The sequence below is a fragment of the Piliocolobus tephrosceles genome, chromosome 21 (assembly GCF_002776525.5).
Source record: "Piliocolobus tephrosceles isolate RC106 chromosome 21, ASM277652v3, whole genome shotgun sequence".
In the NCBI taxonomy this organism is placed as follows: domain Eukaryota; kingdom Metazoa; phylum Chordata; class Mammalia; order Primates; family Cercopithecidae; genus Piliocolobus; species Piliocolobus tephrosceles.
Window position 1 is genome coordinate 46,033,454 of NC_045454.1, and position 12,558 is coordinate 46,046,011.

The 12,558-nt window shown below is 48.1% G+C and overlaps 1 protein-coding gene across 1 annotated transcript in view; it reads left to right on the forward strand.

The window, feature by feature from the left end:
* C3 (complement C3) overlaps nucleotides 1-12,403 on the forward strand; it is a 45,153-nt gene extending 32,750 nt beyond the window's left edge. Inside the window, exons 24-38 of the mRNA XM_026455618.1 lie at nucleotides 368-466; nucleotides 3,766-3,922; nucleotides 4,381-4,544; nucleotides 5,521-5,679; nucleotides 5,832-5,891; nucleotides 6,016-6,106; nucleotides 6,227-6,278; nucleotides 8,094-8,181; nucleotides 8,293-8,382; nucleotides 10,086-10,191; nucleotides 10,728-10,817; nucleotides 11,017-11,100; nucleotides 11,779-11,862; nucleotides 11,949-12,084; nucleotides 12,215-12,403. Of these exons, the coding sequence (XP_026311403.1) occupies nucleotides 368-466; nucleotides 3,766-3,922; nucleotides 4,381-4,544; nucleotides 5,521-5,679; nucleotides 5,832-5,891; nucleotides 6,016-6,106; nucleotides 6,227-6,278; nucleotides 8,094-8,181; nucleotides 8,293-8,382; nucleotides 10,086-10,191; nucleotides 10,728-10,817; nucleotides 11,017-11,100; nucleotides 11,779-11,862; nucleotides 11,949-12,084; nucleotides 12,215-12,356 (1,602 nt within the window). The 3' untranslated portion in view covers nucleotides 12,357-12,403. The remainder of the gene's footprint in view (nucleotides 1-367; nucleotides 467-3,765; nucleotides 3,923-4,380; nucleotides 4,545-5,520; nucleotides 5,680-5,831; nucleotides 5,892-6,015; nucleotides 6,107-6,226; nucleotides 6,279-8,093; nucleotides 8,182-8,292; nucleotides 8,383-10,085; nucleotides 10,192-10,727; nucleotides 10,818-11,016; nucleotides 11,101-11,778; nucleotides 11,863-11,948; nucleotides 12,085-12,214) is intronic.
* Nucleotides 12,404-12,558: the final 155 nt, after the last annotated feature.

A 12,558-nucleotide genomic window follows, 5' to 3' on the forward strand; every position in this document is an offset into this window, starting at 1 on the left:
TGTGTGTGTGTGTGTGTGTGTGTGTGTGTGTGTGTGTGTGTGTGTGTATCCTGAGGATCTGGGTGGACTATATCCATCTTCCCTACTAGAGAAATGCTCTGTGAGGGCTACAGCCTATGTCTGGTTTTACATTGGATCAAACCACTGGACCCATTGTGCCAGCACAGAGGCCCTTCATTGACACTTGCAGAAGGATAAATGATTGCATGAATTAATACTAAGAAGTCTGACCTTCGTGGGGTAGTGGGGTGACACCTAGAAGACACTCAGCCCTGCCCAGACCCCCTGATTCTGAATCTGCAGTGGGGAAGACTGGCATGTGTGGACATACCGGTGACCCCATCCCTGCTTTCTGCTCTCCATCCAGGGTGGATTCCGGAACACCAACGAGAAAGACATGGCCCTCACGGCCTTTGTTCTCATCTCGCTACAAGAGGCTAAAGAGATTTGCGAGGAGCAGGTCAACGTAAGTGCCCCCCATCTTCCCACCCTAACCCTACCTTACCCTATGCAGAGCACAGCCACCTTGGAGAATGAGAGGTTGCCTTCGGGGAATTTGCAGTTCTCCCAGTGCAATAACAGCCATCACTGCAGCCATGTTAATACCTAACATGTATTGAGCACTTAACTCATCTAATACAGACCCCTCTAATAGTTTCACATGTTAAGTCTCATAATCCTTTTAGCAGCCTGAAAGGTAGGTTACTCTTATTATCCCCAGTTTGCAGATGAGAGAACTGAGGCACAAAGAGATCAAAGGTGGGGATTCTTTCTGTCTGCTTTACCATTTTCAGAGGGTTTTCCGCCCATTTCCAAAAGTGCTTTCATTGCTACGGGATCAGTACAGTTGCATCCTTGCTGCTTCTTTAAAGAAAACTTGGGATACAGAGCTGAGACTGTTTCCTTAGTCCAGAGGATCTTTCAGGTGATTTTCAAAGGGATCCATGGCTCCAAACAGGAAACGGTGAAAACTGTTGGCTCATCACTGTCTCTTTTTCCTCTGGTTTTGATTCTGAAGCAGAGAAGCTTGGAAAGATGGGCCCCTGAGAGTCTGGAATGCCTTTGTTGGCTTTATTGTGTTTGTTTTGTTTTGTTTTGTTGTGATGGAGTCTCTGTCACCCAGGCTGCCATGCAGTGGCATGATCTCGGCTCCTGCACCCTTCGCCTCCCGGGTTCAAGGGACTGTCCTGCTTCAGTCTCCAGAGCAGCTGGAATGACAGGCACCCACCACCATGCCTGGCTATTTTTTGTCTTTTTAGTAGACATGAGGTTTCACCATGTTGGACAGGCTCGTCTCGAACTCCTGACCTCAGGTGATCTGCCCGGCTTGGCATCCCAAAGTGCTGGGATTACAGGCAAGAGCCACTGCACCAGGCCTAAGTTTTGTATTTTTAGTAACTAGAGACAGGGTTTCACCATGTTGGCCGGGCTGGTCCCAAACTCTTGATCTAAAGTGATCCACCTGCCTCAGCCTCCCAAAGTGCTGGGATTACAGGCGTGAGCCACTGCGCCTAGCTGATCGTGGGGTTTTGAGTGAGTTTTTTAACCTTTAGCTTTCAAAGTGGGAAGCCGAGGATTATACCCCTAACGAGTGGCTTCTCCCCTCTTAGGAAAAGAGATAGAGGGGAGGGGCCAGTGAAGAGAAAAACAAACACAGGGGCTGTTGCCTCTAACACCCAAGAGGGACCAAGGCCTTGAGAGAGAGAGAAAGAGAGAGAGAGAGAGAGAAAGTAGCATGGGGGTGGGGGACTGTGGGGTCAGCCAAGTCTGACTTCAAATCCTGACTCACGGGCACTTCCACCCTTGAGCCTCACTCAGTATGTGCATCTGTAAAATGGGGATAATAAATAATGATCTCTGTATTTTTAGGCCTCTGAGTTGTCCCAGATATAACACACATGTGACCTAGATTATACAAAAATTGATGGGGAATTTATGTTCAGGGTCCAAAGATATCAAATACAGAGATGAAGACGGCCTCAGGGACTCTGCCAGGATGCTTTGCTCCTCTCTCCCATCTCCCTCATTCTGTTCTTGGCCAATGATTAGAGAAAATATCAGATCAAGGTTAGGGCCGCCATATTCCCAGGGAAGGACTCTGATTGGCTCCGCCTGGGTCAGATGACTACATCTGGACCAATCAGCTAAGGACAGGAAGTAGGTCTCAGTGGGCAGACATGGCTGCTTCCACTGTGGCCACGTGAATGGAAGGGAGAAGTTCTTACAAAAGGAATGGATGTCAGAGAGGGAAGTGGGCAGGGAAAAAACATTTGTTTCTGCTACAGCATGGCAGCATTGTAGTAGAGTATAGCACAGGCTGTGAAACCGGACTCCTGGGGTCAAGAGTATGCTGTAATCCCAACTACTCAAGAGGCTGAGGCAGGAGAATCACTTGAACTAGGAAGGCAGAGGTTGCAGTGAGCCGAGATCACACCACTACACTCCAGCCTGGGCAACAGAGCAAGACTCCATCTTAAAAAAAAGAAGTTAAATTTACAGAAATTTTTCAAGCTAGTCATTAAATACAACCATTATTAAAAACTAAGTATTAGGCTGGGCACAGTGAGCCTGTAATCCCAGCACTTTGGGAGGCCAAGGCCTGCAGATCACCGGAAGTCAGGAGTTCAAAACCAGCCTGGCCAACATGGCAAAAACCCTTCTTTACTAAAAATTAACTGGGCGTGGTGGAGGGGGCGCCTGTAATCCCAGCTACGCAGGAGGCTAAGGCACAAGAATCACTTGAACCCGGGAGGCAGAGGTTGCAGTGAGCCGAGATTGCCCCACTGCATTTCAGCCTGGACCAGAGCGAGACTCCGTCTCAAAACAAAACAAAACAAAACAAAACAAAACAAAACCCAGCCAACCAACGAAACAAACAAAAAACCTAAGTTATAAAACTTACAGTTAAATAAATTCTATTAAACACAAAGGTTAGAAACACTCAAACTCATCACTTCTTATACCTTACTCCCATAATCTATACTCTTGGGGTTATTTATGTGTATTGGATCTGTATAGTGAAAATACTATATAATACTGTGCTACTGCAAAGCTCTTCCAAACTCTACATTCAATGATGCCATATTGGTAGCTTGAAATCAGTGATGGAAGTATTTACACCATGGAAAGGAGGAAACAGTACACATCATGTCTTCCTTCATCCCCAGAAGGCTGGCTTTGGATCCTAACTCTGCCACTTACTTCTTAGGTGGTCTTTGCAAAATTACTGCATCTCTCAGGGCTCCGTATTCTCAACAGGTTTTATGAGATTAAATGTGTGGCTATCTGAATGACACAGAGTAAGTGTGAGCTATGATGATAATGACTGGATGAGGTGTTCACAGTGGTGTACCAAATCTGGCCCATACTAGTTTATGAGTAACAATTTGGAGAATATCTCCCCAACACTTTGTTCAGTGATGTCACATTGACACCGTGAAATTGGTCCTGGTGGGGGTATGTACACGACAGAAATTGTCAATCATTATAAACCAAGGATCCGTCAACCCTCCCACTGCTGGTTGTTAAACATTTACCAGCACACCATGGGGTACATGGATTTCTCCAGATACATAATAGATATTCAGCAACAAGGCAGCTCATGGTGGCTGAAATATCTGGGAAATCCTCAAAAATGGACAAATCTAAGACAGATATATCCCAAGGACAGAAATCCCTGATTCTCAGGAACTGCCGCTCGTATGATCCTTACTAATGTGACAGTAATGCCCACGTGACCACAGAATCTGATCCTCTTTCTCACAGAGCCTGCCAGGCAGCATCACTAAAGCAGGAGACTTCCTTGAAGCCAACTACATGAACCTACAGAGATCCTACACTGTGGCCATTGCTGCCTATGCCCTGGCCCAGATGGGCAGGTTGAAGGGACCTCTTCTCAACAAATTTCTGACCAAAGCCAAAGGTGAGGGATGGCCTGGAGGGGTGAAGGGAGATGCATGGCTGAAGCTTAGGGCAGGAGATACTGAGCTGGGATGCATGGCTTTTAGCTGAGCTGGGATGGATGACCCTAAGCCAAGCTGGGATGGATAGTCCTAAGGTATCAAGCTGGGATGCATAACCCTGATCTGAGCTGGTATGCATGGCTCTAAGGTTTAGCAGGTCCTTACTGTAAACCACACAAGAAGGTTTGTTGCATCATTCATTCAACAAATGCATATTCAGCATTCATTTCAAAGGGAGAAGTGAGAGTTGATGAAATGAGAGAGGCAAGGCAGGAACCAAATAACTGAGAGCCTTGAATGTCAGCCAGGACACCCGAACACCAGGAAGTGTAGCATGCATCTCTTTCTGAGCTTTCTCTGAGCCATCCCCAGGCTGGACAGAGCAGTGAGCACTGGGGATGGGGTATCCTCTTTGCAGATAAGAACCGCTGGGAGGAGCCTGGTCAGCAGCTCTACAATGTGGAGGCCACATCCTATGCCCTCTTGGCCCTACTGCAGCTAAAAGACTTTGACTTCGTGCCTCCCGTCGTGCGTTGGCTCAATGAACAGAGATACTACGGTGGTGGCTATGGCTCTACCCAGGCAAGTGGCCTACAGCCCCCAGGCACATGCATCCCTGTCTCCTGTTGCTTCCCACTGGCCTCCTAGAGAATACATTGAGGCCCCGCGAGGCAGTTCTTCTTTCCCACGAGCCAGTGTGATTGGAGTGGAATTGAGAATTAGTTTTCTTAGTTGCAAACCCATCTATAGGTTCTAGAATACACTCTGGATTCTCCAAGCTGTGTGTTGAGCCTTCTTCTTGCCCCAGGTGTCTAGATCATGTTCTCAGGGCCCAGGTTCAGGTCTAAGCCTCTCTCTCCACCTGGTGGGCTCTAGACCAGGTTCCCAGTTCTACTATCTCACAATCTTACCCTGTCTTGCTGGTGGTTTCTAGACCATGTTCCCAGGTCTACCAGACTCCCAACGTCATATTGTCCCACTGGCGGGCTCTATACTATGTTCCCAGTTACCCTAGGGCATTATGCAAACCCTGTTCCCTGCCATGGTTTCAGTAACTTCAGGCTTCAGCAACTTCAGGCTCCAGTTGACCTCCTTTCTTTCTGGTGGTCTGTCGATCACGTTCTCAGTGTTACAGTGTCATTTTTGGGTTGTAGATTATATGCTCAGTATCCTCTGGCTACAGTTTTATTCTCTTTTTCATGAGTGGGTTCTAGACATATTCTTGGTGTCTCTAACCCCTGGCCTGACTCTATCCTCTTGATGGGTCTAGACCACATCCTCAGGGTTGCTAGACCTTCAGTCTCACATCTGGACTTTCTGGTAGATTCTAGACATGTTCTCAGCATCTCCGAGTCCTGGTGTAAGTTTCTGTCCCTTGGAGAGTTCTGAACATGTCCTCAGAGTTCAATAACCTCCAATTATTACTCCTGCACTCGCTAGTAGGTTATAGGCAACTTTTTGATGTCCCAGCTCTGATTGAAACTTCTTTATCCCCTACTGGATTCTAGCCACTTTCCCAGGCTCCCAGATCACCATCTTTCTCTCTCGTGGGTTCTAGGCCACCTTCATGGTGTTCCAAGCCTTGGCTCAATACCAAAAGGATGTCCCTGACCACAAGGAACTGAACCTGGATGTGTCCCTCCAACTGCCCAGTCGCAGCTCCAAGATCACGCACCGTATCCACTGGGAATCTGCCAGCCTCCTGCGATCAGAAGAGGTACAGTCACCCAGCCAAGCCCTCCTCACTCTTGCTGTCGCCCTCTACACCAGCCAGGATTTACTGGGAAGCAAGAGGGAGGGGAGGTGACCATCATAGGCAGTAGAAGGCTTAATTCCCAACATGCTGTCATCTCTCTTTTCACTCTGCAGACCAAGAAAAATGAGGGTTTCACAGTCACAGCTGAAGGAAAAGGCCAAGGCACCTTGTCGGTAAGGAACAGAAACCCACACCTGCCTGGCCCACGCCCCTCTGCCCCAGAGGGACCATCTCCTCTTGTCCTCAGTATTCCTAGTCCTGTGGCCTGACATTATGTCTCCTCTCCCATCTTACCAGGTGGTGACAATGTACCATGCTAAGGCCAAAGATCAACTCACCTGTAATAAATTCGACCTCAAGGTCACCATAAAACCAGCACCGGAAACAGGTAAAAGGAATCAAGGCCTTATCTGTCACCTTCCTCCTACCCCTCTTCTAATTTCTTCCCCCCTCCTGAATCAACACACAGGTATACCCTTTCCCATCTTTCTGTCTTCTGTGTTTCTAGAAAAGAGGCCTCAGGATGCCAAGAACACTATGATCCTTGAGATCTGTACCAGGTAAGAAGCTAGGTCACCGGGGTTCATCTTGGCCATCCCTCTATCTCTAGCAAGAATTCTTGCAAATAATATCCATGATATTCAATACTTTCCAAGTACACTGTGTATCTGATACTGTTCTACGTATCCACCATAAGGTAGAGAACACAGACAGTCCTTGCTTTGAGTGTCAATGTGAGACCACAGCAATGACCATGTAAGTTGAGACTGTCAAAGCGTCTTAGCAATCAATGGAGAAAAGTACACTATCATTCCATGACCTTTAAAGTTTTCTTGTTTTCTTTTGAGAGAGATAGGGTCTTGCTCTGTCAGCCAGGCTAGAGTGCAGTGGCACAATCATAGCTCACTGTAACCTCAAACTCCCTGGCTCAAGCGATCCTCCCTCCTCAGCCACTCAAGTAGCTGGGATTACAAGCGTGTGCCATGACACCTGGCTAATTTTTATTTTTTATTCTTTCTAGAGGCGGGGCCTCACTGTGTTGCCCAGGCTGGTCTTGAACTCCTGACCTTGAGCATTCCTCTGCCTTGGCCTCCCAAGGTTTTGGGATTACAAGCATGAGCCACTATGCCCAGCCTAAATGTTTCTATTATAACATTTAAAATTATCATACTGCCAGTTATAAAGATACAGGAAAATGAAAGACATAGTAAGATGAGTATTTGACTACACTGTAATTTAAAACATCAGAACATTGAGATGCAAGGTGTATTTTTTTTTGTATGACACTTACAGAGAGTGCTTTAGTTCAAAAAATGCTTGCTTTCTTCTCTTTGTATAATTTACAACATGGAGTAAACATCTTTTCTATGCCTTGGTACATTGTCTTGCTCCTTTCTAAGTTTGGATCAGCTTCCAATATTTTATCCTTTGAGCTTTCCATGTCACAAAATTCCCCCAAGAGTTCCCTTAAAGTGACTTTTTATTCTATAACGAACCTTCCTCTGGGACATCTTCATCCTTTTTGTCCCCGTGACCTTCCTTATTTATGCTAATACGTTTGCCTTCACTGAGTTCCTCTATGCCACCTATCTCTCAAATGGCAGCAGGGTCAACATCCCCATAGTCTGCTATTTTTCGATAACTCCACTTATGCCTTCTTTGAAGTTCACTTCTGGCATTATCACTTTTCATTTCTTTGCTGCATTTTTATCTTTGTTGGCCAGTTCCCTCTTTTGGTGATACATTGTTGTAAAATCTCATGGGAGTTAGCCACCTGGAGACAGGGAGGCAACACAACTACACAGTTTGCTGTCTGTACATAAATTGAAGAGCAGAAGCTCAGTGACCAATCACTGATGGACTTTGAAAGGAGTGACAGTAATTGGCCCTCAATTATGATGCTCATCTTTTATTTACGTAGTGATTTCTACACTGAAGAGTTAGCAACAAAATTTATACCATGTGCAACTACTCATGATCAATATACCAAGGTACTGAAAGTGAACCATGTCACTGGGCTACTAGTGTTATTAAACTGAATCATGCAAAGTGAGGGCCGCCTGTATTCTTGCTTTTGTTTTCTAGAACTGAAGCATGGAGGGGGTCAAATCATGCATCCAATGTTATTTTGAGCTGGAATTTGAATCCCTGCAGTTGGGTTCAGAGTCTGAGCTCTTAATCAATCACCTTGACCATTACATTACCTTACTTTTTATTTCCTTTGGGGAAATGTTTCCTCAAAACTGTAACGCCCCTCTGTGCTATTGTGGGGGAATCGGAGGCCTCAGTGCCTGACCGGACCTCCTTGTCCAGGAACAGACCGTTGGGGCTGACCCTATCTTGGGACCCAATGCCCTTCTTTCTGCACTATCCAGGTACCGGGGAGACCAGGATGCCACTATGTCTATACTGGACATATCCATGATGACTGGCTTTGTTCCAGACACAGATGACCTCAAGCAGGTATGAAGGGCTCAGGAGCTGGGAGAAGTGGAAAGGAGCCTGGGGTATGGAAGAGGCTGCAGGGAGAGAGGGATCCAGGAGGGATTTTTCACAGGCTCCACCTTTCCCCAGCTGGCAGACGGCGTTGACAGATACATCGCCAAGTATGAGCTGGACAGAGCCTTCTCCGATAGGAACACCCTCATCATCTACCTGGACAAGGTAAGACTGCATCATCCTTCCCTGGGAGGCTTCCATGGGCACTTTGACCTCTATCTGGCTGGTCTTCTCTTTTCCTTTCAGCTTTTGTCTCTGGGTCACACTAGCCCTAGGCTAGAGGAGACAAGGTCTGTGTTGCTGGGCGACAGGGGAAGGAGCTTGTAAAATAAGGGGGTCAATCCAGCATCTTCTATAAACATCTCATCTTCTGACCATTGACCTCCTCCAGCTTCTTATCAGAGTCTTAACCAATGAAAAAGAGCCTCTTTGGATTTTTTTTTTTTTTTTTTTTTTTTTTTAGTTCTTTGTAGACAGAAAGGTCTTGCCTTGTTCCCTTGCCCAATCCTGACCTTGGTTTCTTTTTATGCATCTATTTTTCTCTTCCGTTGTTTTCTTTCTTTCAAGAGACAGGGCCTCGCTCTGTCACCCAGGCTGGGGTGCAGTGTCTTGATACTGGCTCACTGCAAAGTCAAATTCCTGGGCTCAAGGGATCCTCCTGCCTCAGCCTCCTGAGTTGCTGGGATTGCAGGCCTGCGACACTGCACCTAGCTAATTTTTTTTTAAATAAATGTTATGCTTTTGTACCCAGCTTCTTTTTTTTTTTTTTTTTTTTTTTTACTGCAACTTTGATCTCCCAGGCTTACATAATCCTCCCGCCTCTGCCTCCTGAGTAGTAGTACAGGTGCATGCCACCATGCTTGGTGAATTAAAAAAAAAAAGTTTGTAGATATGGGGTCCCACTATACTGCCCAGGCTGGTCTTAAACTCCTGAGCTCAAGTGATCCTCCCACCTCTGCCTCCCAAAGTGCTGAGATTACAGGCATAAGCCCCTGGTGCCTAGTCCCAGCTGAATTTTTGTTCTTGTTTCTTCATAAATATTCTGTGTAAGTACCCAGCTGATTGTTTTATTTTTTGTAGAAATGGGGTTCTTGATATGTTGTTCAAATTGGTCTCAAACTACTGGCCTCAAGCAATCTTCCTGCCTCAGCCTCCCAAAAGGCTGGGATTCCAGACATGAGCCACCACACCTGCCCTCTCTTCTGTTATTTTCTCTCCATCTGGCATCCTCTTACTCTTTCATCTCAACCATGATTTGGGCTTTCTCCTCTCCCTTCTCTATTTCTTCCCATTCTCCTATCCCCATGTCCCCCCTGCTAACTCCTGATACCCACAGGGCCCCTCAATCCCATTTTAGTCAGCTTAGGTAACAATAGCTACTAAAACAAAACCACTAAGAATATAGGGTCTTAACACAACAGACTTGTATTTCTCACTCATGTGAAGTCCAGTTGGCATGGGAGGTAAGGAAGGGTCCCTCTGCTTCATGTAGTCACTCAGGGATCCAAGCACCTTCCATCCTGTTACTCTGCAATGCTTCAGATCCTTTGTAGTTCTCTGCAGGATTCCTTCATTCTAGATGAAAATAAGATTGTGTATGGGTTTTTTTTATGGGTATAGATAGCAATTTGTTGGCTAGAGTTCAGCCGCCTGGCCACACCTAATTGAAAGAGGAGCTGAGAAATGTAGTCTCGCTGTGAGTGTAGGAAGAAGAGTAAATGGATTTGCCGAATTGTTCATTCATCTTCGCCACTTCCTCCACTCCTCCTCTATCCTTCAGTTTCTCCACCACTGCCTCAGCTCCCAAGACCCAATGCTGGACTCCCTCCCACATCACCCCGCTGACTAAGCTCCTCCTTCCCCCTCAGGTCTCACACTCTGAGGATGACTGTATAGCTTTCAAAGTTCACCAATATTTTAATGTAGAGCTTATCCAGCCTGGTGCAGTCAAGGTCTACGCCTATTACAACCTGGGTAAGCAGCCAAACTAGGGCCTAGGGTCTGATGGTTCCACGGGCCTGAGAGTCCCAGGTATAGATGAATTGTGGGGATCTGAGAATGAAGGTCTAAGGAGTCCAGGGATTTGAGGATTAGTAGTCTGGAGGTCCCAGGGGTCTGAGGGTCCCAAGGATCTATGAGTTGGTTCTAGGGATCTGAGAGTTGGAGGTCTGATGGGTTCAGGAGTCTCAGGGTCCTGGGAATATGTGAGTTGCAAAATAAGGGTCTAAGGATTCCAGGAATATGAGGGTTGGAGGTCTGAGTGTCCCAGGAAACTATGAATTTGGGGTCCGAGGGTCCCAGCCTTCTGTGAGTTGAGAGTCTAAGAGACTCAAGGGTCTGAGAATCCCAAAGATCAGAAAGTAGAGGGGGTCTCGGGGTCTGAGGGATCTGAGGTTGAAGACCTAGCATCTCCAGGTCTGAAGACTGAGAATTGGGGATCTGGGCCTCCCAGGCATGGTCTTGGGAGGGAGACCCTTATCCTCTCATCTTCGCGTCACATCTGCCTGCAGCGGAAAGCTGTACCCGGTTCTACCACCCGGAAAAGGAGGATGGAAAGCTGAACAAGCTCTGTCGTGATGAACTGTGCCGCTGTGCTGAGGGTGAGTCCCCTGGAGCCGGGAACAGGTGGACCTGAGCAAGACACACTTCCCCAGGTCGTCCATCCCATGACCAGGGACCCCCAAAGTCATACCCAGGGGATACCAAGAGGGGTAGGCTCCCAGGGTTGGCCACACCCATGGGCAGTAGGCCCCAGATAAGGAGTGGGACTTAGACCCTGTCTCCACCCCCACCTTGCAGAGAATTGCTTCATACAAAAGTTGGATGACAAGGTCACCCTGGAAGAACGGCTGGACAAGGCCTGTGAGCCAGGAGTGGACTATGGTGAGTGGGTGATGGGCGGGGTCACACGTGTTTGGCTGTGTGTGTCCAACTGTGTGGTGGGTGGTAGGTGTGGTTGTCACGGTGTGGCTTCAGGCTGTGGGTGTGGGTGACTGTTGTGTGTGTGAGCAGGTATTGTGAGGGGCCGTGATTGTGTGGGGAACCATGGCTGTGAGTGGCCTGGGTATGCCCATGTAAGGAAAGGTGGATGTGGTTGTGTGCATCATTGCGTGGGTGGCTGTGAGGTTGTAGTTGTGTGTGGCCGTGGTTGTGTGAGGCTGTGGTTGTGGATGGCAGTGAGTGTGAGGTCCTGAAGTTCTGTAGATGACCGTAGTTTTCGGTGGCTATGATTGTGTACATGGTTATGCCTGTGGCCATGAGGCTGCAATATTTTGTGCACATGAGTCGCTGTCATTGCATAGTATGAATAGTATGTTACTGTTATACTTTGTGGGTGGCTGTGACCTCTGTGCATGTCTGTGAGCACAACTGTGTGTGGATGGTGACATGTGACCCTCTATGGTTGTGTGTGTAATGAGGGGTGGGCCATAGTGTGACTGGCTGTGATTCTGCAACTTTCCCTTGGGGGAGAGAGCCACGTGCCCGGGTGCACCTGCAAACCAGGGTGCCCCTCATGGTCAACCCAGCCCACCACCCACCCTGTTCGCCTCTCCCCCACAGTGTACAAGACCCGACTGGTCAAGGCCCAGCTGTCCAATGACTTTGACGAGTACATCATGGCCATTGAGCAGATCATCAAGTCAGGTCAGGTTCAGCACCCTGCCTCCCGCGGCTTTCTCCCTGACTTTCCTCCCCATGGCTCAGTTTCTTCCCTCTCCCCTCCACTCCAGGCTCGGATGAGGTGCAGGTTGGGCAACAGCGCACGTTCATCAGCCCCATCAAGTGCAGGGAAGCCCTGAAGCTGGAGGAGAAGAAACACTACCTCATGTGGGGTCTCTCCTCCGATTTCTGGGGAGAGAAACCCAAGTGAGTACTCGCCCTGCGCGTGCGCGCGACCGTCCGACTGCCCCGCCCATGCCACGCCCACAGCATGGCCACGCCCCCATGCACCACGCCCACGCCACGCCCCTTCCTGACCTGCCATTCCTCCCTCCAGCCTCAGCTACATCATCGGGAAGGACACCTGGGTGGAGCACTGGCCCGAGGAGGACGAATGCCAAGATGAAGAGAACCAGAAACAATGCCAGGACCTCGGCACCTTCACCGAGAACATGGTTGTCTTTGGGTGCCCCAACTGACCACACCCCCATTCCCCTACTCCCAATAAAGCTTCAGTTATATTTCACGTGTCTGGAGTTCTTTGCCAGAGAGCAAGAGGCTGAAATCCCCAGCCGCCTCACCTGCAGCTCAGCTCCATCCTACCTGAAACCTCACCTGTCCCCACTGCATTTTCTCCGGGCCTTCACCTGCGAGTGTGCTGACTTTTTTTTTTTTTTTTTT